Source organism: Pipistrellus hanaki (assembly GCF_964339955.1).
Source record: "Pipistrellus hanaki genome assembly, chromosome: 3".
NCBI classification, from domain to species: domain Eukaryota; kingdom Metazoa; phylum Chordata; class Mammalia; order Chiroptera; family Vespertilionidae; genus Pipistrellus; species Pipistrellus hanaki.
In genome coordinates this window covers 174,673,913-174,698,274 of record NC_140505.1, presented here as the reverse complement: position 1 = coordinate 174,698,274, position 24,362 = coordinate 174,673,913, and the positions used below count along the sequence as shown (strand labels likewise).

At 43.0% G+C, this 24,362-nt stretch overlaps 1 protein-coding gene across 22 annotated transcripts in view; it reads left to right on the top strand.

The window, feature by feature from the left end:
- ANKS1B (ankyrin repeat and sterile alpha motif domain containing 1B) overlaps positions 1-24,362 on the top strand; it is a 774,190-nt gene that overhangs the window by 708,254 nt on the left and 41,574 nt on the right. For 12 of the 22 annotated variants that reach the window (XM_084876382.1, XM_084876379.1, XM_084876366.1 and 9 more), the window contains 3 exons: positions 14,559-14,633; positions 21,235-21,363; positions 23,926-23,997. In XM_084876382.1, coding sequence (XP_084732508.1) covers positions 14,559-14,633; positions 21,235-21,363; positions 23,926-23,997 — 276 coding nt within the window. Of the gene's footprint in view, positions 1-14,558; positions 14,634-16,393; positions 18,425-21,234; positions 21,364-23,925; positions 23,998-24,362 lie in introns of those variants that run through there. The other 10 variants (XM_084876364.1, XM_084876368.1, XM_084876365.1 and 7 more) reach the window with 3 other exon arrangements.

Below are 24,362 nucleotides of genomic sequence, written 5' to 3'. Positions count from 1 at the left end.
AGCAGTATGTGAGGCTCTACAAAGGTTTTGTCTAAATTGCTTCTAAATCATAGAAAGCTGATTCAGTTCAAAGTCTAGTATTTTCTCATCCAAACAGTACAACTTAATAGGTATGACTAGATCAGTTTCTCCTTTATTTGAAAGCATTTTACATATTATATTAGTTCTACAAATATTCATTCTTTTTTAAAAATATTTTTTATTGTTTCAGGAGCAAGGGAGAGGGAGAGAGAGAGAGAAACATCAGTAGTAAGAATCATTGATCGGCTGCCTCTTGCATGCCCCACACTGGTGATCAAGCCTGCAACCCAGTCATCTGCCACAACCAAGATAGAACTGTGACCTGGTTATAGATCAACACTCAACCACTGAGCCACGCCGCCGGCTGGGCCAAATATTCATTCTTTTGATATTGTCAGAGGAAGAGAAATGGAAACAGCCATATAGAAGTCCTGCCCTGGCCAGGTCCGTGTCTGGGGTTCCAAGTGCGGTGTTTTAGTTAACCCTCACAGCCGCTCGTTCTGTACTGGAGGAAGCCCCGGTGGGTGAGTGCTTGGCCTCACCACCAGTACACTCAGAGCCAGCACTCCAGCCCTGCTACCTCCATGGTCCTGATGCCCTGTGGGCTGCCCTGTTTACAATGATATAAAATGTTTAATAACAGTTCAACAAACTAACTTCCCCCATGCTCTAATAGATCACACTTATATAGGCACAGTGAGCAGATCGAGCATAAAATCACTAGTTGTGGAAACTTACTGAATCAGCTCATGGTTAACTACCAGGAAACCCAGAACTACAGTGGTTATTTGTTGATGCTTTTGGTGCCAACCCATCCTGCACCTCCTGGTAGAACCTCTGCCCTTCCCCTGTGTTTGTGAAGGTCTGGGGTTGCTGCATTTACAGAGAAGTTCTTGCTTATGGGATTCTCCAAACAATGGATGCTGTATCTTTAGTGGATGCTTCGGTTGGTGCTCTGATTTGGGTCCTCTCTGGCTCTGTGACCTGTACCAAGTCATGTGGTTTCTCTGGACTTCCGTTTCCTTGACTTTAAAATGTAGGTAATGCCTGCCTCTCGGGTTTGAATGTGTCAGATAGGATGATTCATGTGAAAGTATATTTCAAACCATAAATCACTCCATGTTTAGATGATATGACTAGCACATATGACTCTCAGCCCCTAATTCAAAGGTCCTGATCCATCATAGGGCCAGCTAATGCCAAAACTATCAGAGGGCTATCCGTTCTATAAGCACAATCATTTTTGTTCTGGTGTGATCTGGGCTTTGAATGTATATTGAAAATGGAATTGGAATTTTCCTCTTTACATTTTAACTAAGGGCCTGGTGCATGAAATTCGTGCACGGGAGGAAGTGGGTCCCTCAGCCCAACCTGCACCTTCTCCAATCTGAGAGCCCTGAGGGGGTGTCCTTCTGATGGCTTAGGCCTGCTCCCTATGGTTCTTTGCTCTCTGAGGACCTACCTGCTTAAAAACAGCCCAACTGTGTTAAGAGCAACAGCATTTTAAGTGATTGTTTCCCCACCAACTACACAAGGTTTCTTATTCCTTTGTTTTATCAGATTATTTTTAATGCCCATAAGTTAGTGGCTGTTTTTTAATTTAGATTTTAATCACTACTCAGAAAGGCTTAGCCTGTCTGTGACTTTAACCTTTTCTTCTATGAAGGTGCAAAGGCCAACTTATGATACTAAGCACAGACAGATAATATATAACCAAAAAAAAGAAGGTTAAAAGAATAAGCTCAGTAAGCTCTTCCGTTAGGAACTCCCCATTTGACATCCTGTCACATTGACAAGCTGATACGCCAGCTTCAGAGGTACCTTGGGATGTTGATGATCTCTGTGCCCGGATTTCGGGCCAGGAACTAGACCACCAGCCATCTACTTCCCCAGGCAGAAGTGAAAAACTTTGCTCTCATCCTTGAAACAAACCTGATGGTTGTACACCTTGTTTACGAATGTGGGCAATTAATTGCCTTTTCTCAACATATACATTGCTCTCCCTGTGACAACCTGGGGTTGGAAATCCCTATAGGATGAGTGTCCTTCAGGCCACATTGGCATGTTCATTGGTCTTAAAAAAAAATAATGGGAAGAAGTAGGAGGTATTTTAGGTTTTGATGCTGATCTTAAAAATCTTGGTTCTTTTATTCTCTATCAAACCCATCAGTGAGGCAAATGAGGTGGCCAGCGGCTTGCTCAGACAGATGCTGGGCAGACTATAACACCACCGGTCATTTCGCTAGGGAAGCTCTGATGTCTCCCCTTCCCTCTATGAGCTGGGCCTTCGCCAAGGTGAATGTTTCCAATTAAAACCAGACCATGGGTGTTTTTTTTCCTTTTAATCAGTAGAAAAGATCCTATTTTCAACGGAATAAATAAGAAATCTGACAGTCTTTAAAAAGCCCTGTTTCAGCGGCATTGACCTTGTGATATTTCACGGCGCCTTAGGCTTCTTCACAAAGAGGCACACCAGGCCATTTTTCCACTTGTTAACTTTTCGGAATGCTTCTCATTATATTCAGTCCAGTCTGGGGGTTCACAGGGCAGAGCTTTGGCTGGTATAATCTGACCTTGCTAAATTTTTTTCAAGGGTAGGGAAAAATTCTCTTATTCTCCTTCTCCCTCTTCCTTTTCTTTTCTTGGTATATAAAAAAAAAAGCGAGGGTTGTTGTTGTTTTTCATGTCTAGAGGAAACAGGGCCAATTATGCAGTGCTGTCTGAGTTAATTTCGTTTATAGATGACTAAGGTAACATATTAGTAGGGACTCTTTTGGGTGCTTGCAAGTAAATGAGAAACCCACTCAAGATGTTAAAGCACAAAAGGGCATGTATTTGAGTCACTTCACTGCGGAGTACACACAGTCCTGATCCCGGTATGCCTTCCCCTCGGGCTCTGCTGTCTTCTGGGCTAGCTCCTTACCCAAACAGGTTTTCTCTACAGGAGAGGAGTGTCAAGTTCAAGTCCTGCTAAACTTGAACCTGTAAGAGAGAGGGTTTATCTTTCTAAGAGTTCCCCCAGCAGTCCCAGGATTGAGTCCCATTGGTTCAGATCAGCCTGGTTTGGATCACTTATCTGCCCTGAGCTAATCACAAAGACGGGAGGGGGGTGACTAACCAGGCCTTGGTCACATGCCTGGAGAGGGTTTGAGCTCCACCTGAACCACGTGGACGGAGAGGGCTGGGAAGGGGCTCCTCCGATAAACAAAGGGCCGTGGCCAGAAGTGGGTATGGATTCCAGGCAGGCTCACTTGAATAAAGCCACGTTGACTTTGAATGAGAATGTCTGATGGAAAACTACTACGTCATTGCAGGTACTGACTTCATTTTTTCATACTTAATTTGATGAGTTTTCTTTTTAAGTAATGAAATCAGGGTTAAAAATTCCATCTCTGGTGTCTGTTACCTCTATAATAGGGGTGTCGAACTCAATCAGAGAAGGGGCCAAAATCTAAAATCCAGCCTAAATCGCGGGCCGAATGGTTTACTGAACAGTCATAAACTGACAATGTCATAAACTGACAGCGGAGTGCAGTGATGACAGCGCGGTGCGGGCCACATTGCAAGGCCTGGCGGGCTGGATTTGGCCCGCGGGCCGTGTGTTTGACACATGTGCTCTATAATCTGGAACAGGCCTCTTAGCTACTCAGAGCCTTTGTTTTCTCTTCCTATCGGGAGATTAATCCCCCCCTTACAGCATGGTTTTGAGACACAAGTAAAGTAATATTTGTCAAGGTGTCCTACAAACTACAAAGCTGTAAGTTTGGGTTGTTCTAGATATTTTTTATTATTATTATTATTATTATTATTATTATTATTATTATTTGAGATAGCTTCTCATTTTCTACATTATGCTTTTTCAACTGCAACTGGGAATAAATGTCTTTTAGAGTAAAGCTCATACTATCTGGCTGTGTTCTACAAAACCATTTCTGTTTCCCAGCTTGTAAGCCGAGATTAACACTTGTGCACTGATACGAAAACAGTCATTCTTGGGAACGCAAACACGGTGCAGGTTCTTATCATGCCATAACCTAATTAGCATTGGGGCTCTTTGGAAAGAATTTAGGGATGGTATTTAAATACTTAAATACTCATGAGTTGGCACATATCAAAATATATCATACTTTATGTTAAAATATTTTATTTTTCTTAAAATGTTGGCTATGTAAGGACAAGGCCTGACTGACCCTTCCTGGGTCACTTGTTAATTCCCTATAATAAGCACTCCATAAAGTTGATCAGATTACTTTATACAAGGTTATAGGCACGAAAAAAACCACATGTTTCTAGGACTGCAGACTGGACATAAATTGGGATGGTCTCAAATTGTTTAGAGCAATAAACTACCTAGAACTGCAGTGTGTCACCTTCCTGGCTTGATCTGGTAGTTCATTGTCATCATTGTCAGAGCCCGCACTGATGAATGCAACTTTATAATGAGGAAATTGGGACCCAGAGAGTTTATGTTGCTCCTTCCAGACCACACAGGTCATGAGCAGAGCCAGGATTCACACCCAGGCCTTAGCCACTATGTGCTGAACACCTATGTTGTCTCTATAAACTGGTCCATGATACTCTCAAGAAACTCTAGAACCCCAGAGGGCTTCAATGCCATGTTTTGAGTCCTTCAAGAAATTCTGTTTATAACATCTAATCCCTGATGTAAGTGTGAGGTTAGTAGAGAATTGAACCTCTAGGGGAGCATTGGATAAACATTGTATTTGAAGACAATCCTTCGCTCTGGACATCCCATTTTTCATCCTTTCCAAACAATTGCTTCATGTCAACAGCTGTGAAATGAAGTGACTCCCTCTCTGTGTGGGTCTCTATGTTAATGAGGTTTGAATGTAGCATCACACAGCTGTATGTGCATTAATACCCAGAAGATTCTTCTGTTAAAAGAAAACGGGATTTTCGTGTGGGAAGGGGCCAGAAAATGCCTCTGGTCCTGCCTCATGATGCATCGCCCTCTCTAATGCATGCTTACCAGACAGCCACAATCTTCTGCTTAAACTTGTCCCTGGAAAGGTGGCCCCCACTCAGTGAGGCAGCTCCACCAGTGGAAAAGTCCTAATTGGTGGAACTTTCATTCTGTATTAAATTGAAACAAGCCTTCCTAGAATTCCTAAGTAGTTAATGCTGTCTTCTGAAACAACAAAGAAACCTGCTCCTTGCTGAGAACAGTCCTTTAAGACTGAAGATAATCTTCTGTCCTCCCCTCCCTATATTAACCATAGCTAGCTCCTTGCCAATATCATTCTGATAAGTTAATAAGTGGGATGTGGGCTACATAGCATCCTGATTCCCCAGTTTGGAAGTTTTCCAGCCTTTGTTAATGGCCATGAGTCATGGCTCCCTTCTCAGCCCTCAGCAGTGTGTGTGTGTGTGTGTGTGTGTGTGTGTTTAGCCTCAATGCAGGATTTTGCATTAACATTATTACTTTCCAGCTAAAATGTTTTTTTCAAGTTTACCCAACAACCCTTCTACCAATGGCTTTTTAAAACTGGACCAATACTCTGTGTATCAGGGATCCTTTCCTGACTATGTAATGTGCTCATCTTAAAAGCTTACCTCAAAGAAAGCACGTCTTTCAAGTAACCCTACAACCTATCGATTTCAGTGCTAAGTGGACAGAAAGGAGGAGGGAAACTGTAACCTTCTACCAGAGACCTCTTAGGTTGGCATCACTCAAGGTAATAGTTCAGCTAGACCTTTTCTTAAATGTTTTCCACAAGGATAAAAAGAGGAAGCGGATCTTGAAAACATCATTGAATGAATGGCTTTGTCCAATACCTCTCTTCTTACCAGAGGCAGGAAGCGGTATTGAGCTTATAGTTAATAAATGGATTTAAATAAAGAAAATGACAGCCTCAGCTTGCAAGAAAGGCACATAATGTATATTTTAAAGAGATGTTACAGGCAAGAAACAGCATTACTTTGCAAAATCGAGTTTCTTAGCAGCAATTCATGTTTTGATAAAAAGCTGATCACTGCTTTTCTGAGTGAGTTATTAATATTTTTGCTTTTTAGTGGTCCTGAAAAATGTATGTGATGGCATCCAAACTTGGAGGTAGAACAAGTAAAATAGCCCATACTGCAATAAATAGCATGATTCCAACTGACTTACATTCCCTGCAACACCCAGAGAACCTGGGGAGCTGCCCAGCAGAATCTGGAGTTAGTGTTCCATTTTCCTTTCTCTGCTCTATTTTTTCATAAATAATTCTGTAATTTAGGTTCACAACTGTCATGTTAGGAATGCAGGTTATATATTATCTCTACAAATGAATAACAGGAATCACATAGCTTATAGTTCTCTCCTACTTTGACAGCTGAGGCCTTATTTTATGTGCTATCAGTTCCAGAATCGGAATTGGAAGGAAAAAAGGGAGGGGAGAGCGGAGGGAAGGAGGGAAAAAGGGCGATAGAGAGGGAGGGGGGAGGGAGGAAGGAAGAAAGGAAGGACAACTGTAAACTTGGACAGGCTACAGGTAATATCAGAATATATATATGATGCCAGTGTATTTATGATGGGACCAAAGGTGGTGTTTATTACTTCCGCCCACTTTTGCTAGATCAGTTAATGCCAACACCAGCAACAGTGGGTCACACATGGAGAAACGACTGTTAGCCTGGCTTTTCACATCCAGCACGTGATTACCGATCTGTCCAAGAATTTCTCTGTAGACACAGGGGGAAGGTCACAATCACAAAGGTTTGCAAGGACTGCTCTTAAGAAAGATGGAGAAATGACAGGACGCAGCATTTTCTTGAGTCCAGCATCCCCTGCAAATAAAATAGTTCATCTGAATCCTTTGATTAAAAGGGTCAGTAGGGTAGGGTGCCAGGTGGGTACTAGACTTGTTGGGGGAATCCCTTCCTAAGTTACATAAATGTCTAACACTATGCCGTACACCTGCAACCAATGTGATATTGAACGTCAGCTGTACTTGAAAGATTTTTTTTTTAATTTTTATTATCACAATAAAAAATAATATTAATTAATTAAAAGATAACTGATAAGAAACCCTGAACTTGAGTCGTTCGCAATATAGTTGAGAAGAATCACATACAGTTGGTTCAGGGCCTTGTACATATCGCACAACTCACCTAAGAGGAGAGAAGGAGGAGGAGTCCTGCACCTGTAAAAGAAGAGATGATAAGATGCTGGCCTGCGGGGAATGGGGGAGACAAGAGGTTGCGGGTTTCTTGTTTCCTGACCAGGTTCACTTAGTGCCTCTGGAAGAAAGGCTGAGGTCTTGGGGCTGTTCCTGTGGAAGCAAAGATGCACCCGAGGTGTTTGAACTGTATTTGTTCGATTCCATCCTCTGACAGAGCTCATTTCATTTCAGTCCCAGCTCCAGGAGCCATGGAGACTGCTGGCTCCTGGCTCTTGGCTGTGAGCGGGGGCCTCCTTGGTTGGGGTGCCCTTTTTTCTTTTGCCTTTGAAGCTGTTTTGTTCTCTCTTCAAGTTTGTTTTTTGTTTTATTATAGAAGCGCTGTCATCCGAGAGAAGGAATTGACTTTTTTGTTTCTTTGGCTTTTGCTCGGAACCTTTTCTATTTCTTGTTGGATTCTTTCTGGTAAATTTCTGAACACCCCGTACTATGAAAGAATCAAAGCAAAAAAAAAAAGAGAAGAAACGGGAAAAGTCAAATTTTTTTCAGGGCTAGAACAAAGCAAAAAATTCCCCACTGATAGAATCTGACCAGAGGGCTCTATTCATACAGGTTTCTTTATTAAACTAGCATCGGCCAACTCCCGGAAGATCTTCAGAGCCTAATTAAAGTTGTTGAGGTGATGGAGGTATCAGTAGCTTGCTCCATTCCAAGACCCACCATTGGCCTCTGAATCCCAGTTTACTACTGGTCCTGATGATAGAAAAAGGGTGGTGTCCACAGCAATTTCCATCCCACAGTCATCCACTAAAAGCCAGGTGGATGCCTACTCACTTTGCAACCCAAGCCTTGCACCGAATGGATATGCAGTTACTATTTTTGAATGAATGTCCAGGTGCCAGGGAGACAAGTTCTTGTGCTCTGAAGTTTTTTCAGATTTTCCATTTCTGCTTGAAAGAGAAATCCCTTTGCAGTGTGGTCAGCGTAGACTCGGTCTACACTAATAAGAGAATATGCAAATTGACCATCACTTCATGATGCCTACCAGCCAATCAGTAGTAGGCATGAAAATTAACCTAACAAAGTTGGTAGCGGCCCTGCCCCCAGCTGCTCCAAGCCTCTAGGCAGCACTCATGCAGGTGTGGAGTGGCTGGGTGGGGTTGGACACCTGCTATGAGGGGGAGGCAGGGGGCGGAGGGAGCTACAGGAGCGGAGCTCTGGCCAAGGCAAAGACAGAAGCTGTTGGCCAGAGTGAAGGCCTGGGGCCTGGGTGCCAGAGAACCGGTGCAGGCAGCCAGGGGAAGGAATGCCTATTGCACAAATCTTTATGCAACAGGCCTCTAGTTTGGATATAAAATACTGAGTGCTCAGGGAAGGCTTCTCTGAGGAAGGGACATTGAAGGAAGTGAGGGCTGTCCCTGCAGTCTGTGAAGGAAGGACATTTCCAGCAGAGGGGAAAACACATGCAGAGTCTTGGTAGCAAGAATGTGCTTTGCTGTTCAGAACCAAGTGGGCAAGAGGAAGAATAGTAGGAAAGAGGATGGAGAGGGAAGGCAGGGATGGTGCCAGAGGATGGAGATTCTTGCAGGCCATTGTTAGGATTCTGAATTTTCTTGTGAGTTAAATGGGGCAAAGTGGCATTCTGGCTATTGTGTGGAGAATAAGAACTAAGGGGGCAAAGATGAAAGTAGTGAGACCAGTTTGGAGGCTAATACAATAAACCAAGTAAGAAAAGGTAATGGCTTGGACCAGGTAGGTGATAGGAGGGTGAGAAGATTTTAGGAGATTCAATGGGATTTTCTGCTAGGTTGAGTGCAAATGGAAGTAGAAGGACATTTACAACTGGAAGAAGGGGGTTGGCATTTACTAAGAAAGCTTAAAGTGGAGGTGAGATCATCAGGAGCTTGGCTTCTGGCATTTAATTTAAGGTTACAATGCCTATTCATCATCAAAGTAGAGCGATCAAGAAGGCAACTGGATATCTGAGTCGGGAGTTCAGCAGAGAGGTCTGGGCTAGAGATACAAGTGTGAGAGTTGGGACTGGATGAGATCACCTCATACAGCCAGAGAGAGAAACCGGACTGATGGGATCAGATCAGAGGACGATCAGATCCTGGGAACCAGCAGAGGAGGCTGAGAAATGGAAGGACTGATCCACGGTGTCAGATGGGTCAGGGCAAACGAACAGGTGGGTTTGGCAGAGTGATGGGTGCTGCGAAGAGCAGTTTCAGTAGAGTGGGCTTGGGTGCAACAGGAAAGGGGAAAGTGGAGACTGTGTGGATACCTTTGGGGGAGTTCGCTTCTTAAAGAAGAGCAGAAATTGAGCAGGATCTCAAGGAGGATGTTGGGTCAAGGGAAGAAGTCTGTTTACTTGGAGTGGAAGATGTTACAGCACTTTTTGAGAATGTCCCAGTAAAAGGGGGTTGGGGGTGGGGGGGAGATGGAGAGACAGCTTATTATAAACTACTTGATTGCTACCAGTTGAGCAAAAAAGAAGGCCACCTTTAGGAGGAAAACCTTGGAGATAAGTAAAATGCTTTCATTTTATTCTTAGGTTTTCATGCAAATATGTTGTATTCTCTGAACTGAATTCATACTAACCTGAAAGACAGATGGTAACAAGAGCAAGATGTATGTTGTATTTTAAGAAAACGTTTCCAGAGTCAGGAGGCAGGTCTGAACTAAAGATAAAATTAGGCACCTCCAAATTTCTGTTGACTTCATCATCAAAGACGTAAACACTAAAGTATTAATTTTATATCAGTTGTAAGGCTACTATATTTTTACTTAACCCCCATTTATTTGGATATCATGATGATTCGGGTTCAGATTAACTACATTACCAATATATGTGGGAAAGGGTTGAGAGAAAATTAATAAGCAAATGAAATTGCAAAGGGGTGTTTAATATCCTTTTATAGAATTGTTTCCAAGTAGCCCTGTAACATACACGCATGCTAATTACAAATGTTCCTACCCTCATCAACTGAGTTGGCCACATTTTTTCAGCTCTTATCAGGAAAAATGAGAACATTTCTAACAAGAAGTCGGCAGGGTTGGTTTTTGGTGCATTTTACCAGAAATGTGTCTGCAATGACTAGTTGAAAGGTACAAGTACTAACATCACTGGACCAGCTACAAATGAGAATGAATAACATGAATGAATGTCCCTGTAGTGCTTTACCACTAACCAGGACATCTTTGAACACATCCTATGAATGATTCCATCCTTCAGTCAACATGCTTGATATCCTTCTATGTTCCAAACATCCTAGGAATTTAGGTCTTAGAAATTATGGAAAAGGTATCTTTCTCATGAAGCTTACCATGAGCTGCACAACAACCTAGTGAGCTATGTAGGTCAAGTACTATTATTATTCATCTTTACAGATAAAGACATTCTAAGGCTTAATTGAAACTCAGATTTAAATCACTACTGTTCTAGAAATTGGGGCCTCGGGTGAAATTTTATTACACTAGAGTCCCGGTGCAGGAAAATTCATGCACTTGGGTCGGGGGGAAGGGGGGGGGCCCCCTCAGCCTGGCTTGCACCCTCTCACAGTCTGGGAGCCCTTGGGGGATGTCCACCTGCCATCTTAGGCTCGCTCCCCGGGGGATTGGGCCTAAGCTGGCAGTCAGACATTCCTCTTGCGGCCCGGCAGCCCTCGGGGGATGTCTGCCTAAGCCACAGTCAGATAGCTTTAGCCCTGCCGAGGAGGTGGAAGAGGCTCCCACCAATGCAGCTACACTGGCAGCCATCAGCTGGCTTGTAGCTAAGCAGAGCTCCCCCTGTGAGAGTGCACTGACCACCAGGGGGCAGCTCCTGCATTAAGCATCTGCCCTCTGGTGGTCAGTGCGTGTGATAGTGACCAGTTGTTCCCCATCATTCTGCTGTGAGGGTCAATTTGCATATTACCCTTTTATTATATAGGATATTTTCTTTCTCAAAACTTTTCAGAACTCGGTGTTTTAATACATGGTATACCCTGAAATATTATCTTTATAAATATGAAAATTCACAGCAGAAACTTCTGTATTTAAAACATTTATTCCGGCACTCAATCTAATAACCATGTGCAAGAAGAGCCATTTCATGTGATAAAGTCACAGCTGGTCCACCTTAAGTTACTGCTTTGTGAGCCTGATAAGTCCTTTCCTGCCAACAGAATTCCAGTGATATCTGAAATGTATCAGCTTCTTACAAAACAACCTTCATAACTAAAATATAATTTACTGCCTCTATTTTAAACTTTTTAAAATATGACATTTTACCATTTGGGAGGTTTTAGTTTACTAAGTTTAAAACATAGCTTATACTTGGAAAATAGTTCTTACTACTTTAAAATATGTAAGCCACATATGAACTCTCTCTCTCTCTTCAGTGTATATGACTAGAGGTGGAATTTTTCTCTTCACTGAGAAAAAAATTTTATATGAATTTAAAAATATATAACTATGGCGTGAGACCCTCTTTTTCCTCCTTAACTCTCTGGTAACTTTGAGGCACTGTTGGAAGATATATTCGTATAACAGGATGCTTAGTGGGAATTTTCCTGTAAATAGCGCACATTCTAAAGAGAAAGATGCACCCTGTTCGGGGCGTACCAAGGGTGGTGAGCCTGCCCTCAGCTACCAGTCATGGAACAGACCAGTGCTGGGAAGGGCAGAGAATGGTCTGAGCCACTGCAGAGAGAGATGAAGCTTTCCTGCCTTCGTGGGAGAGGCAAGAGAACGTGTCCCCATGCTCTCCAAGCCTGGGGAGACGGCCCCATGAGGCTCCTTACCAGAGTTGGGAAGCCTGCAAGAAGGGGGAGCACATCTCTTCCCACCGTTGGACTTCTGGCAGGCAGATCATGTAGCACCAACCTGAGCTGAAAATTAGAGAATTGGAAAGAGGTGTCCTGGCAGAGAGGGGAGCAGTCGCCGACCAGCCTGTCCTGCATGAAAACGTGGGGTCCACGTGATGGGACCGGGTGTGCAGAGGGAGCTGAGCTTACGCCCTCTCCCGGCATCCCACCCAAGGTGCGTGCATGTGTTCTCGGAGGGCTGAGTGGAGGAAGCCACGCTGGGGCCAGAGCTGTGGGGACCACACCCTCTCCTGAAGAGCCCTCCGAGAATGCATGTGGATACAGTACAACCCAACAGGGCTGTGCCTTCAAGAGGGTATCAGAGGCCAAGTTAATACCCCCCTGACAACCACAGAGACAACCCGGCCTCCGCCAGCTAAGAAAGCCCCAAGCCCTTCTGTACCCTCCTCCCCAACTGAGCACAGGAGGGAGGCAGAGCTTGGGGCTGAGGGCACCCAAGACTGGCCTGTGGTGAGGGAGAGCAGCATTTGAATCAGATAGGACGTTGGAGTTTTATACAAAATGGACTCTTTAAGACTCAAAGGGACCAGGAAGGCACGCACTGTTCCCGAAATGTCAGTTGCTCATCTGGAAGGAGGGACTGGGCATGGCCCATGTGGGAGCAATGAGGAGAAAACAGTAAAACATTCAAGCGTTTGAACCCCAGGAGAGTTGAGAGAGTTGAGAAGAGTTGAACAAGTCCCATGTATATATGTAGGATGTCCCCCAGAAATGTATATACAAACCTTGAATAATGATAAAGGCAGAGTTGATTAAACTACAGTTCACTTTCAAAATTGAGCTATCAGCTGTTAAGGGACATATACATTTTGGGGGACATGCTGTTTCAGGATCAGCAAAACAAGTTCCGTGTAACCAGGGTCCCTCTGCCTTCCGGTGAAGTCGGTCCCAGGCCTTGCTGCCTATCCCATCAGGCTGACATGCATGACACTCCCGTGTGACCTGAGCAGGCCACTTGGTGTCTTCATCTGTAGATGACAGGCATCCCTGGGCTACTGCTAGCCTGTCTGTGGACATGGTGGGAGGTGTGATTTACAGACAAGGATTAGCTCAGCCCTGGGGGTGAGCATGCAACAAGGCCATGGGGAGGCTGGGAGGGACTCTGTACCTGTTAGGATGGTAATCCCACGGAGGGAGGAAGGAAGAGAGGAGGGACTATATTCAAATCAAATGGCGGCTGTTGGAGATGAGGCTGTGGGGGTTGAGGGACCCAAGACTTCAATGGCTAGGGATTGCCTTTTGGAACAGTAGGAAGAGGAAGATGCCCCTGTGGAGAAAATGACCTGAAGCTTAAGAGGGAGCTAGGAAGAGCAGAGCTGGTGTTAAGTGGAAGGGGGTTGGAGGTGCCTTTTGGTTTGGACCTTGGGGGTCTTTCTTTGCTTAATAGAATGCCAGTTACCCAATACTCTGTCCCCAGCAAGCCATCAGATCACAGGAGGGATGGAAAGCAAAGACGTATGTATGTGTAGATGTAGCTGGAGAAAAAGACGTTAAATTTCTGGTGATGTTGTTCTTTACTAGGTTTCTGAACCATATCATGGGTATGTTTTTATCTCCTTCCTGCACTGATCTCTGTACCTCTCTCTACTCATGAATCCTCAGGGTGTCCACAGGGCTGGCTGAGTAATTCCATTCCAGGGCGTCTTTTTTAGACAGTGATGGAACTCACTCCTTTCCCAGAAAAGAACTGCAAAGGTCAGCCAGGCGCCTGGTCACTTTGTCTGGTGGTTTCCACTCTAACTCCTGCAAGGGGCTGTTGGTTAGTTTGGCCCTAAGCAGACCTCATTGCCTCCCAATAATTGCTAGCTGTTAGATTGGCAGTGGTACGGCGGAGAGAGCCAATTATGGAGCTGATCCATTCAGTGCACAAATGCTGTTCCCCAAAGTTTCTGCTTGAATTACAGAACTGACCCCCCCCCACCCCCAGCCTCCTTCCCGCCACCTTCGCCACCACACCCTCCCCGTGCCGGGCGGCAGGCTGGCACTTCGCCCCTTGTTAACCACAGAGGTCTGCCCTTGAGAACTCCAGAGGGGAAAATATCGTTTCAGTTTATCGAATGGAGGAGCAATGACTAAATCACGAAAGTCATTTACTGCATTGTTTGCTCGTGGTCATTTGAAGATAAGAAAATGAAGATGTTTGATGGATGTTAAAGGTTTTCTCCCCTCCTTCTGGAAACCGTTGATCCTCTGAAATGATGTGAAGAGGGAAACTATTTCCGTTCTCTTCGGCAAAAGTAAACCTCAGCTGGCTTTTCCCAGCGTGAATGGTCATTTCCTTTGATATGAAGCTAACACCTAAATGCTCTTCTTTTTTCTTTTTTCTTTTTTCCTAGCCAATCCAAAATGTTTTTAAGCAAAAGAATGGCTTAGAAGTCAATGATTAATCCTTAGGCATTTTTTTTTTTTAGCTTTTTTCTTTTTTCTTTTTTAAGAAATGTGATGCTTTTGCTTTTTATTATTTTCCTCTCTCCCTTCCTTGATGCTACCTCGGTAGCTGCCATGTTTTAAATATTGACAAGATGAGATAGTTTTCTGTTTATATCAGCAGTCGTCTGTCTGTGAGATATGGACGAATCAGAACGCTGGATTCCCTTTCTCAGCCATCCACCAGGTCCATAATGTAAGGCTACAACCGGTTACGTTCTTGTCCTGAACCTGCGCTGTGTGATGTGTTGCAAAGTGTTGTCGGTGGCCGCAGGGACCGTGTCCCGGCAAATGCAGAAACAGCGTGATGTCTAATGACTCCTGAGATTTTTTTTTTTTTCATTTTTGTGTATGATACTTCATCCGCTGTGCCTTGTGACCCGTTGACGTGCAAACATTGTCCTAAAATGAGAAACATACTTGGTTTTGAAGTCCACGATTAAAATCTGTCTTATGTGAGTTTTGGCTTTCGTATCAGGTGTCTGTGTAACTTGCTTTTACAGGAAGAAGGAAAAGGGTAAATAGAGATATATATGCACGTGTGTGTGTATATATATCGGTGTTTTTCTGCCCCATTTTGTACTTCCCCATGTCCATGGGCTAGTCAACCCATCGTGTCTAACAGTTCTCAAAGGTCCCTGCGCTTTCCTAGTGAGAAAAACTGGAGTGTGAGCTGCATGATCTTCCGTATCCGTTTTATGCAAATGTGGGAGGAGGCGAGCCAGGGGAGGCACTGTTACAGCTAAAAGTGGTTCTCAGCCTTTTGCATCTGACAGCTCTGAACTGATCTCTGGAATGTGGACTCATGACCCATTTTACTCTGAGCTGCTGAATAGTACTCACATGTTCACATTCCACCCAAATTCATTTGTGTTGGGAAAGGAACCATTTTAATGTTTGGGTTTGTTTCCCTTTTGTCATTGAAACCACAGCCCCGTTTTCACGTCCTGTTCAATGATTCCCATTGACTAAGCCCACCCTACCGTCTGAGAGGCTGTGGCATTTGGCTGAGAATCACAAAGCAGAGCTCATGGGGTGGCATGCGAGGGGGGCTCTCTCGGGGTGCCACGCCAGCGCACCCCTCCTCCTGTGCATGGGACTTCTGGCTCTTGGGAGCAGGGGGTGGGGGGTGAAGTTGCCTGGTGCTGGCGCTCTGAGGGCCAGCAGTTCCTCCTGAACCTGCAAATACTAAAAGATGCTCTTCGTGTTCCAAAGTGGCCATCTCTGCTCTGAATCATCCAAAGGAACAAGCTCATTATAACCAACTGCATTGGACCAAACGAGCATTCTTTATTCTTGAAGGTTTTTTTTTTTTAAAAGGAACTACAACAGCATCCTGCTTGTGTGTGTGTGTGTGTGTGTGTGTGTGTGCATGCATGTTTGCAGGAGGCTTTTTCTTACATTCACATTCAAATAGCCGTATACATATTTATAAGCAGAGAGCTATATGTAGCATTCTGCAAAGCCTTAGAGAGAGCAGAAAAGTAAAGGTAATCACAGAAATCTTATGTCTGATGTTTGGGGAGCCCCTCTCTGACATTTGTCAGAATTATTAAGAACGAAACCTTAAAATAGCAGTTGTCCTTTAAAATCATTTTGGTTTTCCGTTAAGTGTTTTTGAAGAAGTAGGATATAATGTTTGTTAATATTCAGATCTAAATTTGCAAGCAGGTAGGTGGGAGCAGTTCCTGGTAGAAAAGATTTAAAAGCCTCCGTGTTTAAACAGCCAATTAAATTCTAATTTAAAAAATAAATTTTAAAAGAGTAAGTGAGGGCTTGGATGATACCGTGCCTTCCTGTCGTGTTAGAAATCCAAGTCATAGCCATGGCTTTTACTTACTGGCATCCTTAGGAAGGGAATAAATTTTCTCAAGAAGAAAATAAGAATACAGAGAATTCTTCCCCCTTTGTATTCTCAGAGTATCCAGAATATGTAGTATCTTCTGTTTCCTTTTCTGGGGGGAGGAACTATACGATAAGATATTTCAACATCTGCCTTAGGCATTTGGTGTATTTGTACTAAAACCATGCAGCTTTGCCACCTTTTTGAAATAATACAAAGTTTAAAAGCTGCTTTGGACTCTGCCATGCAATCAAAACCTATCTGTAGACTTCTGTGAATTATTTTCCTGTACTATAACCAAATTCAGCTCCTAGTTTTCTATTTTTCAGCTGGTGATCTGAGACACTTAATTTAATGGCACCGTACTATTTACGACCCAATTATGATCCTTCAGATTCAGCCCGACTATGAATTTCTAGTTGGCGGTTGGTAAATACCTGTTACACAGAATCAGTTCTCCATTTAAAATTCTAATCTCAAATCATGCTTTTTCTTACTGGGGACTGAACCCACCACTCAGGCATGTGACCCAGTGATTCACAGGTCAGCATTCAACCATTGAGTCATATCGGCTGGGCAAATTATACTTTTTCTTTATATTAGAAGGTTAATTTTTATTTGAGTTTGAAGGCATAGTTAATAAAATATATTTTCCTCTGTGTAATTGATATATCCTAAAGGAAATAAATAAATATGTACCAAGGAAATTATGTATTAAGCCACTGCCCAATTATTGAAACATTAAGATCATTTAATACAAGAGCCTAAAGGAAAAGTTTTTCTCTAAGTATTTAAACTCTAAAGAGATAACCTGAACACATTTAGGAAGAATGGCTTGAATTATTTCCATTATTCTTATGTAATTACTTAAGCTTCTTAAAAAGTACTGCCAGTCAGTGGTAGTTTAAAATATGACAGAATTTACCCCAGACATTTCCTGTTTCATTTTTTTATTCTGATTAAACATCATTGCTTCATTGTACCCATGTTTAGATCTACTTTGCATTAAAGATAAAGTTTTATTATAAATTATTATTTGAGGCCAAAGACCTTTTCGGTCTCTTTGATTTTTATTTCATATTTAGGAAACATTTCTAACTGAAAGATTATTAGTTCTTAAAATTTACCTGAAAAATATAGGTATTATCTAGGTACCAGTGTACTATTTAACAGAAGCTAATAGTTTGAATTTATTTTACATACAAGGCCAAACCCCAGATAGTCAGTACTCTGCCCACCTCCTCCTAGCTCAGTGGTCGGCAAACTGCGGCTCGTGAGCCACATGCGGCTCTTTGGCCCCTTGAGTGTGGCTCTTCCACAAAATACCACGGCCTGGCCGAGTCTACTTTGAAGAAGTGGCGTTAGAAGAAGTTTACGTTTAAAAAATTTGGCTCTCAGAAGACATTTCGATTGTCGTACTGTTGATATTTGGCTCTGTTGACTAATGAGTTTGCCGACGACCACTGTCCTAGCTCGTTCCTGTTGTAATTCAACCTACAGGAGAGCTGAGACCTAAAGCACCCTTGTTCTCTGAAGTCTTTCGTTGCTACCGTCAATCAGCCAGGGGACGCTGAATCCCACCTGAGGGCCAAGACCACAGGTGCCCTTCACCGCAGTGTGATGCCAAGTCCATCGTCCCTGTTAAATTAATTCCAGAGGGAAAATGCGACACCTGAGCTGAGTCTTCTAAGTATCCTTAGCTCTAAGGTTTAAAACAAACCAGTTGATGAATATCCAGGAAGAAAAGAAATTTATTTCCTTACCAATTCAATATTAAGAACACTTTACCCTCCGTTTGAAAATGAACTTCTGGAAATAGCACTAAGTATAATCAAACTCAATTTCTATTTCCAGAAAAGGTAGATTCAGCCACATAGAGAATTTAAAAATATTTCGACTTGAGCAATGTTTCAAGGCCAGCAAGAAAGTAAAATAAGGATTATATTTCTCTTCTCTATAATTATCTCCTCCCCCAACCACGACGGGGAGGTCCCGTCTGATCACTCTGGATTCAAAGCAGGTGGTTTGTGATTTCTGGACAAAGTGAAATCCTGAGAGAACAGATGATGCTGTTGCCAAACAGAGTCAAATGGATGTGCCACTCATTTCTTCAAGTGGTTATCTCGTATTTCCAGATGGAGGTGGTATGTGCTGGGGCCCGTTATTCCCAAAATGGCTGCTACAGTGTACGCTGGATGATGTAAATATTTGGATCAGCATTTGGCTGTAGTTCTGCTTTAAGTGTATGGAACGCACATTGAAGTTCAATTACAAAAGTGCCTGAGTTAATGAAACAGTTGAGAATGAGTTTGCATATGATTTGCATGCTTAATGTACTAACACCTGAAATGTCCCCATAACTCCAGCTTCGCCCCACCCACCCCCTCCTCCTGCAATCCATCGTGCCCCCCAGCTCCTGCCGTGTCTGTGAAGGCTGTGGTGAAACTGCCTGCTGAGCTCGGCCCAGGTTCCTCAGCTAAACTGTGACAGGGCTAACGCGATGACCCGATGCTTGGTTTGAGCTGTCACTTCAGCAGGTGCTGGATCGAAGGATCTTATGATGCCAACCAGCTCCTTTTGTACCATTCCACGGAGTTGTGTGCAAACTTCTGTTGTTCCGTTGACAGTGTTACCTGTGACTTAAATGTACAACACCTGTTTGCTATGTTGTTGTTGCTTTATGGGGTGGGAGAGGGAGAGGGGGGAAATTAATGGGGGAGATTAGAAGATGCGCTTTTAATTAAGTACACATAGCTGCATGTTTCCAGAGAGAGATTGTCACTTAGAAGTCATTACACTCAGCCTTAAAATAATGTTGAAATCTACATAGCCTACATTTTTTAAATGTTATGCTGGATTTTTTTTTTAGACCAAATCACAGCCAGTTGCAATGAAGACTGGAGAAATAATCAAGAGCCAGATGTTTGAGAAAGAAGGAAAAGAAACAATCAAAATAGGAAGCCAGGGGAAAACTTAATGCTAACCTTAATTGCAGTCAGTTGTGGTTCTTACGTAATAAACATTCATATCGCTATGAAGAAAAAACTCAAGAATGAATCAGAGATGGATCATAAAACAGACAAAATGCTAAAATAGATATCCCAAGTAAAATCCTAACAGTATCCACAGATGGGGGGATAGAAGGACCACGCCATCTGCATGTAAACCATCAACTAGAAGAAAATGAACTCACAGAATAGCTCATGTTAGAACATGAGAGAGGAGTGAGAGGGGTTCTGACTGGTCACACGCTCCAGCGAGAAGCCCAGGAAAGAGCTTCTCTGAATAAGACTGGGGTGACCCATCTTAAAGATGCTCTCTCCCTCTATGAAAAGGTATACGCATTCCCAAGGGACTCTAGAATTTTCTTCTGGATTTCCAAAGCCAGATAGAAACTTCCAGAAGGCAAAGCCTATGCCTAAACATGTTCCAGCATTGGCAGCAACCTGACAGGCCACTTACTGGAAGTCCCAAGTGCACAGGAAAAATTGAAATGCTGGTCCTCTTCCCCAAAACACACATCCTGGGGAATTGTGGTTATTAGTCTTTGGGAATCTCTATATTCTTTCAGAGAATTTAATGAAAGCTATGGACTTTCTCCTCCAAAACACCTACATCCAAAATGTTGCATTGTTATCCTAGACTCCTTGAAAATCCTACATTGTCAACCCATATGCTAGTACATCCATGGAACATGGTCTCTAGCCAAGGTTTGGCTTGGTTTGAGAGCTCATGAGACCATTTTATATTCTTTTATCTTCTAAGAAAGGTAATTTCTCATAATTCTATGAGACCAGCCAAATCCAGGGTAGGAAAGAGTGGCTTTGGAAATCTGCCTACTGTCTAGTTTTAATTATGTCTATTTGAGATGAAAGAACAGAATTTTGGCCAGGGGAAAGAGTAAGAAATCTCCCGTGTGTAATATCTTAATCAGATTAGAGCTCAGAAAAGGCCTGCCAACACAGGCCTTTGACTTTATAGATCTCACACTACACCGTATTCAAGCAGACTGGGTTTTATTGCGCTCCGCTTCATTGAGCTTCATGGATGTTGTATTTTTTTCAAATGGAAGGCAAAAAGTTTATGACTAAAATAAAAAATAAAGATTATGACTGTCTTTGTTGTAATACTCACATGATTGCAGTGGTCCGAGATCGAACCTGCAGCATCTCTGAGGTATGCCAAAACAATAAAACAGGTTGAGGCTAACCTCGTGAAAAATGATAAGTCCAATGATGGGTCTGCCCTACTGGGCATACATGTGTTCTATGATATCCCAGCGTATGCTTATATGCTTGTATTTGTGAGCCAGGATCCTCAGTGACATGCATATACACATATGACCAAACATAATCTGTGTATGCCCAAACAATTACAGTGGCATTATGTCAATGCAAATGAAGTCAGGAGGGAAACCAGTTGCCATCCATTAGTAAGCCTTTCTTCTAAAATGTTGTTTAGTATCACATAGAAGCTTTTCTCCAGAGATAAAATTATTCAAAGGACATTGTACCTGTCATACTTGGAACCTGATATTTGTGGGACTGAGTATTCTGCACATAAAAGCAATTCAAACTAAAAAATGTCAGACAGTCAGGTTTAAAAACAGAAAACGCTCTCAAAGATTAGGCGTTCTTTCCCCTGTACCAGGAAAGTATGAATTAGTAAACCACTTACGAATATCTTGCAGGCCTTTAATTTTAAATTATTGAGCTTGCAGTATCATTCTAACAATGGAATAACTCAACTCTCACACCTCAAAAGTTAACTCAGCTTTGGGAAATCGATATAAAACCATAATAAACAGCGAAAGTATTTATACACATACTAGTGTAAGACACGCAGCTTTATCCGCACATGTGCAGCACCTGTGTATACGATGAACTCGGGCTAGCCACAGGGAATGAACTTTGCCGGCTGCTCATATTACCTCTGGAATAAATGTGATTTTCAGACAGGAGACTGGGGAGAACCTTCCATCACTTTGCGCCCTCCAAATGAAGCTACGGCCTCGACTCCAGTTCAGTACTGGCAGCACCACCCCGAAAAGCTCATCTTCCAGTCTTGTGATTACAAAGCTTTCGTAAGTTACCTTGCATTCGGTATTTGGGTCTGAGTAGGGACAGAGGGTGTATTTCTGGCTTCTTTATTTTATATTGAAAATATACCAGAATGCCCATCTTCCTAAAATGGTTTCCCCAAATACATAGAGCTTTATAACCCTTTTCATCGTAGGAGCTTAAGATCTGTTTTCCCTTATTATATAATTGTATATTTTTTTTATTTTATTTTTTTAAAAAATATTTTATTGATTTTTTTACAGAGAAGAAGGGAGAGAGATAGAGAGCTAGAAACGTCGATGAGAGAGAAACATCGACCAGCTGCCTCTTGCACACCCCCCACCGGGGATGTGCCCGCAACCAACATACGTGCCCCTGACCGGAATCGAATCTGGGACCTTTCAGTCCGCAGACCGATGCTCTACCACTGAGCCAAACCGGTTTCGGCTAATTGTATATTTTTTTTAATATATTTTATTGATTTTTTTTACAGAGAGGAAGAGAGAGGGATAGAGAGTTAGAAACATCAATGAGAGAGAATCATCAACCAGCTGCCTCTTGCACACCCCCTACTGGGGATGTGCCTGCAACCAAGGTACATGCCCTTGACCGAAATCGAACCTGGGACCTTTCAGTACGCAGGCGGACGCTCTATCCACTGAGCCAGACCGGTTTCAGCTGTATTTTAAATGAAATGTTGTACACTGAAATCTGAAAGTGGAAATGAGTATCAATACAGCACATACAGACATCTCCATTCACCAGTGGTCTCAAAACATTGGGTCTGCCGCCTTATAAAAATTCCAACCTCTCCTCGTTGTTATCAGTGGGATTTATTACTAAGGATTTTTTTTTAATAGGAGAGGGAATCAAACTTAGCTGAGAATTGTGAGTAATCTGAACCGGTAATTGATCAAAAGATACCATAGGTTTGGGGGCCAGGTGGTTGTCATGACTACAGCAGGAAAAGTAGCTGAACCCTCGGCTGCGCATGGAAACTGCCTGGCAAGTGTTTCAATTAGGACAAACTTTCCTGATACCTTACAAGATAAGGGTTTCACCAAGATCATTTTCCTTAATTAAGATGTGGGCGTTCTGGTTATCTTGAGCAGCTTAGCCTTTTTTTTTTTCCACTTTGTGTTATCGGCACCTCTTTTACTGCTTGCTACTCTTGAAACACGGGATTTATTTCAATAGTCATTTCCCAAAATCTGTAGGAGTGAATTGCCCCCTTCTTCCTCCAAATTCCAGAGGCTTTCTGAACACCACGCTGTGCCCCTTCCCATCCTCTGCCAGTTGGGACTTCCCAGGCTACAGGACTGGTTGCCAGTCCTGTTTTTAAAGAGTGCCAGGGTTTCCTCGGTCATAGCAGGAAAATAATTACCTTAATTCACGTAAAACAAAACACACCTAGAGCTCTTTTTTTTTTTTCTGAAGGAAATTAGAGAAGGAAAAATGACAGATGGAAAACCTATTGAAGCTTCAAAAAATTGAGGAGTGGCCTAGTTGGTTTAGCTCAGTGGATAGAACATTGCCTTGCAGACTGAAGGGTCCCGGGTTCGATCCCGTTCAAGGGCATGTTCTTCGGCTGCAGGCTCCATCCCCGTCCCTGGTTGGGGCATGTGCGGGAGGCAACCAATCAATGTATCTCTCTCACATCGATGCTTCTCTCTGTGTGTCTCTCCCCCTCCCTTCCACTCTCTTAATATCAATGGGAAAATATCCTCAGGTGAGGATTCACAACAGCAACAACAACAAAATAGTCGAGGAGTCCCTTGATAGCCAGATGAAATAAACATTTTGCTAACATAGACGCGTTTGCTCCAGCTAGAACCTGGGGCGTGGTGGTGGTTCGTACTAAGGCAGTATGGGGTCCCATCACCTAAGATCTGAGTGGCTGGTGATTCCAGGAAGAGAGCTTCCCGGCCTTTCTCGTACCCCATTCAGCCCTCCACTGTTCCTCTGTACCGGGGCCCCCTCCGTGGCTGAACCCCCGAGGTGACATTGTCCCACCCTACAGGCTCCCATCCCCTTCTCAGGTGGGTCAACCGCCAGAGGCCACACAGCTGTGACGGAAAGGGATCCAAAATAGGCATCTCTGCGTTGGAACAGCCTAACATTAATTACCTAAGCAGCCGACTCAGCCCAAATGGGGTGCCTGTGGCTCAGCTCCTCAGCTGTCTCACACAACCCTGTAATTACATAGACGGCAGCATGATTTATTTTTGCAGATATTGCTGCTTAAAAAAAAAAAAAGAAAAAAACACAACACAGGGAAAACATTTTTAGATGCCCCCATTTTGCAGTTAAATATGACGTGAACGATGGTGTCTTTAGAGAAGGCTGCCGTTCCATTACAAAGAGCAATTTACAGCTTTCGGAACTGTGGTTAACTCCGCTGTGTCCTCTCTCCGGAAGTCTCAATTCGTTAGGATTAGTTACCGTCCCTTCTTAAAAGTTGTGCGCCAACTCACAGCCAGGGGAGCTAGCCAATGGTAACTTCCACTGTATGTTTTTAAATCACTGCTCGTGTTTGTACATATAAGTCACTGGATTTTTTTTTTTTTTGTATGTGTGTGTTTTAGTATTTAGGTTCTATGCTGATTAAAGAGCTCAGGGGGACAGAATCAACCCAAGATGCTTGTGCAAAAATGCGGGTAAGTTTGCCAAACAATTTTATTTCTAATCGCTGAAATACTCAATGCTGGGTATGGATGCATATTGCCGCTTTTCACAGCGTTGTTTCTTCATCTGTTGGGATGCTGAGTCACGCCGGTGTTACATGAGAAGGTGTTTGGGCCTTGTTCATGTTTATACTTGAGCTCATCATCTCATTGTAGTTTGAGTTGATGTCTTTTTTATATATTTATATGCATGACATTTACACGTATTTTTAAATATCTAAAACAAATTGAATATACATGGATCATTGTCCAGATTAGGAGGGAAAAATTGATCTTTTTTATTACAAGAAAATGTCTTCAGCCCCCACTTGACAGTCTACGTACTGATTTTCTGAAAA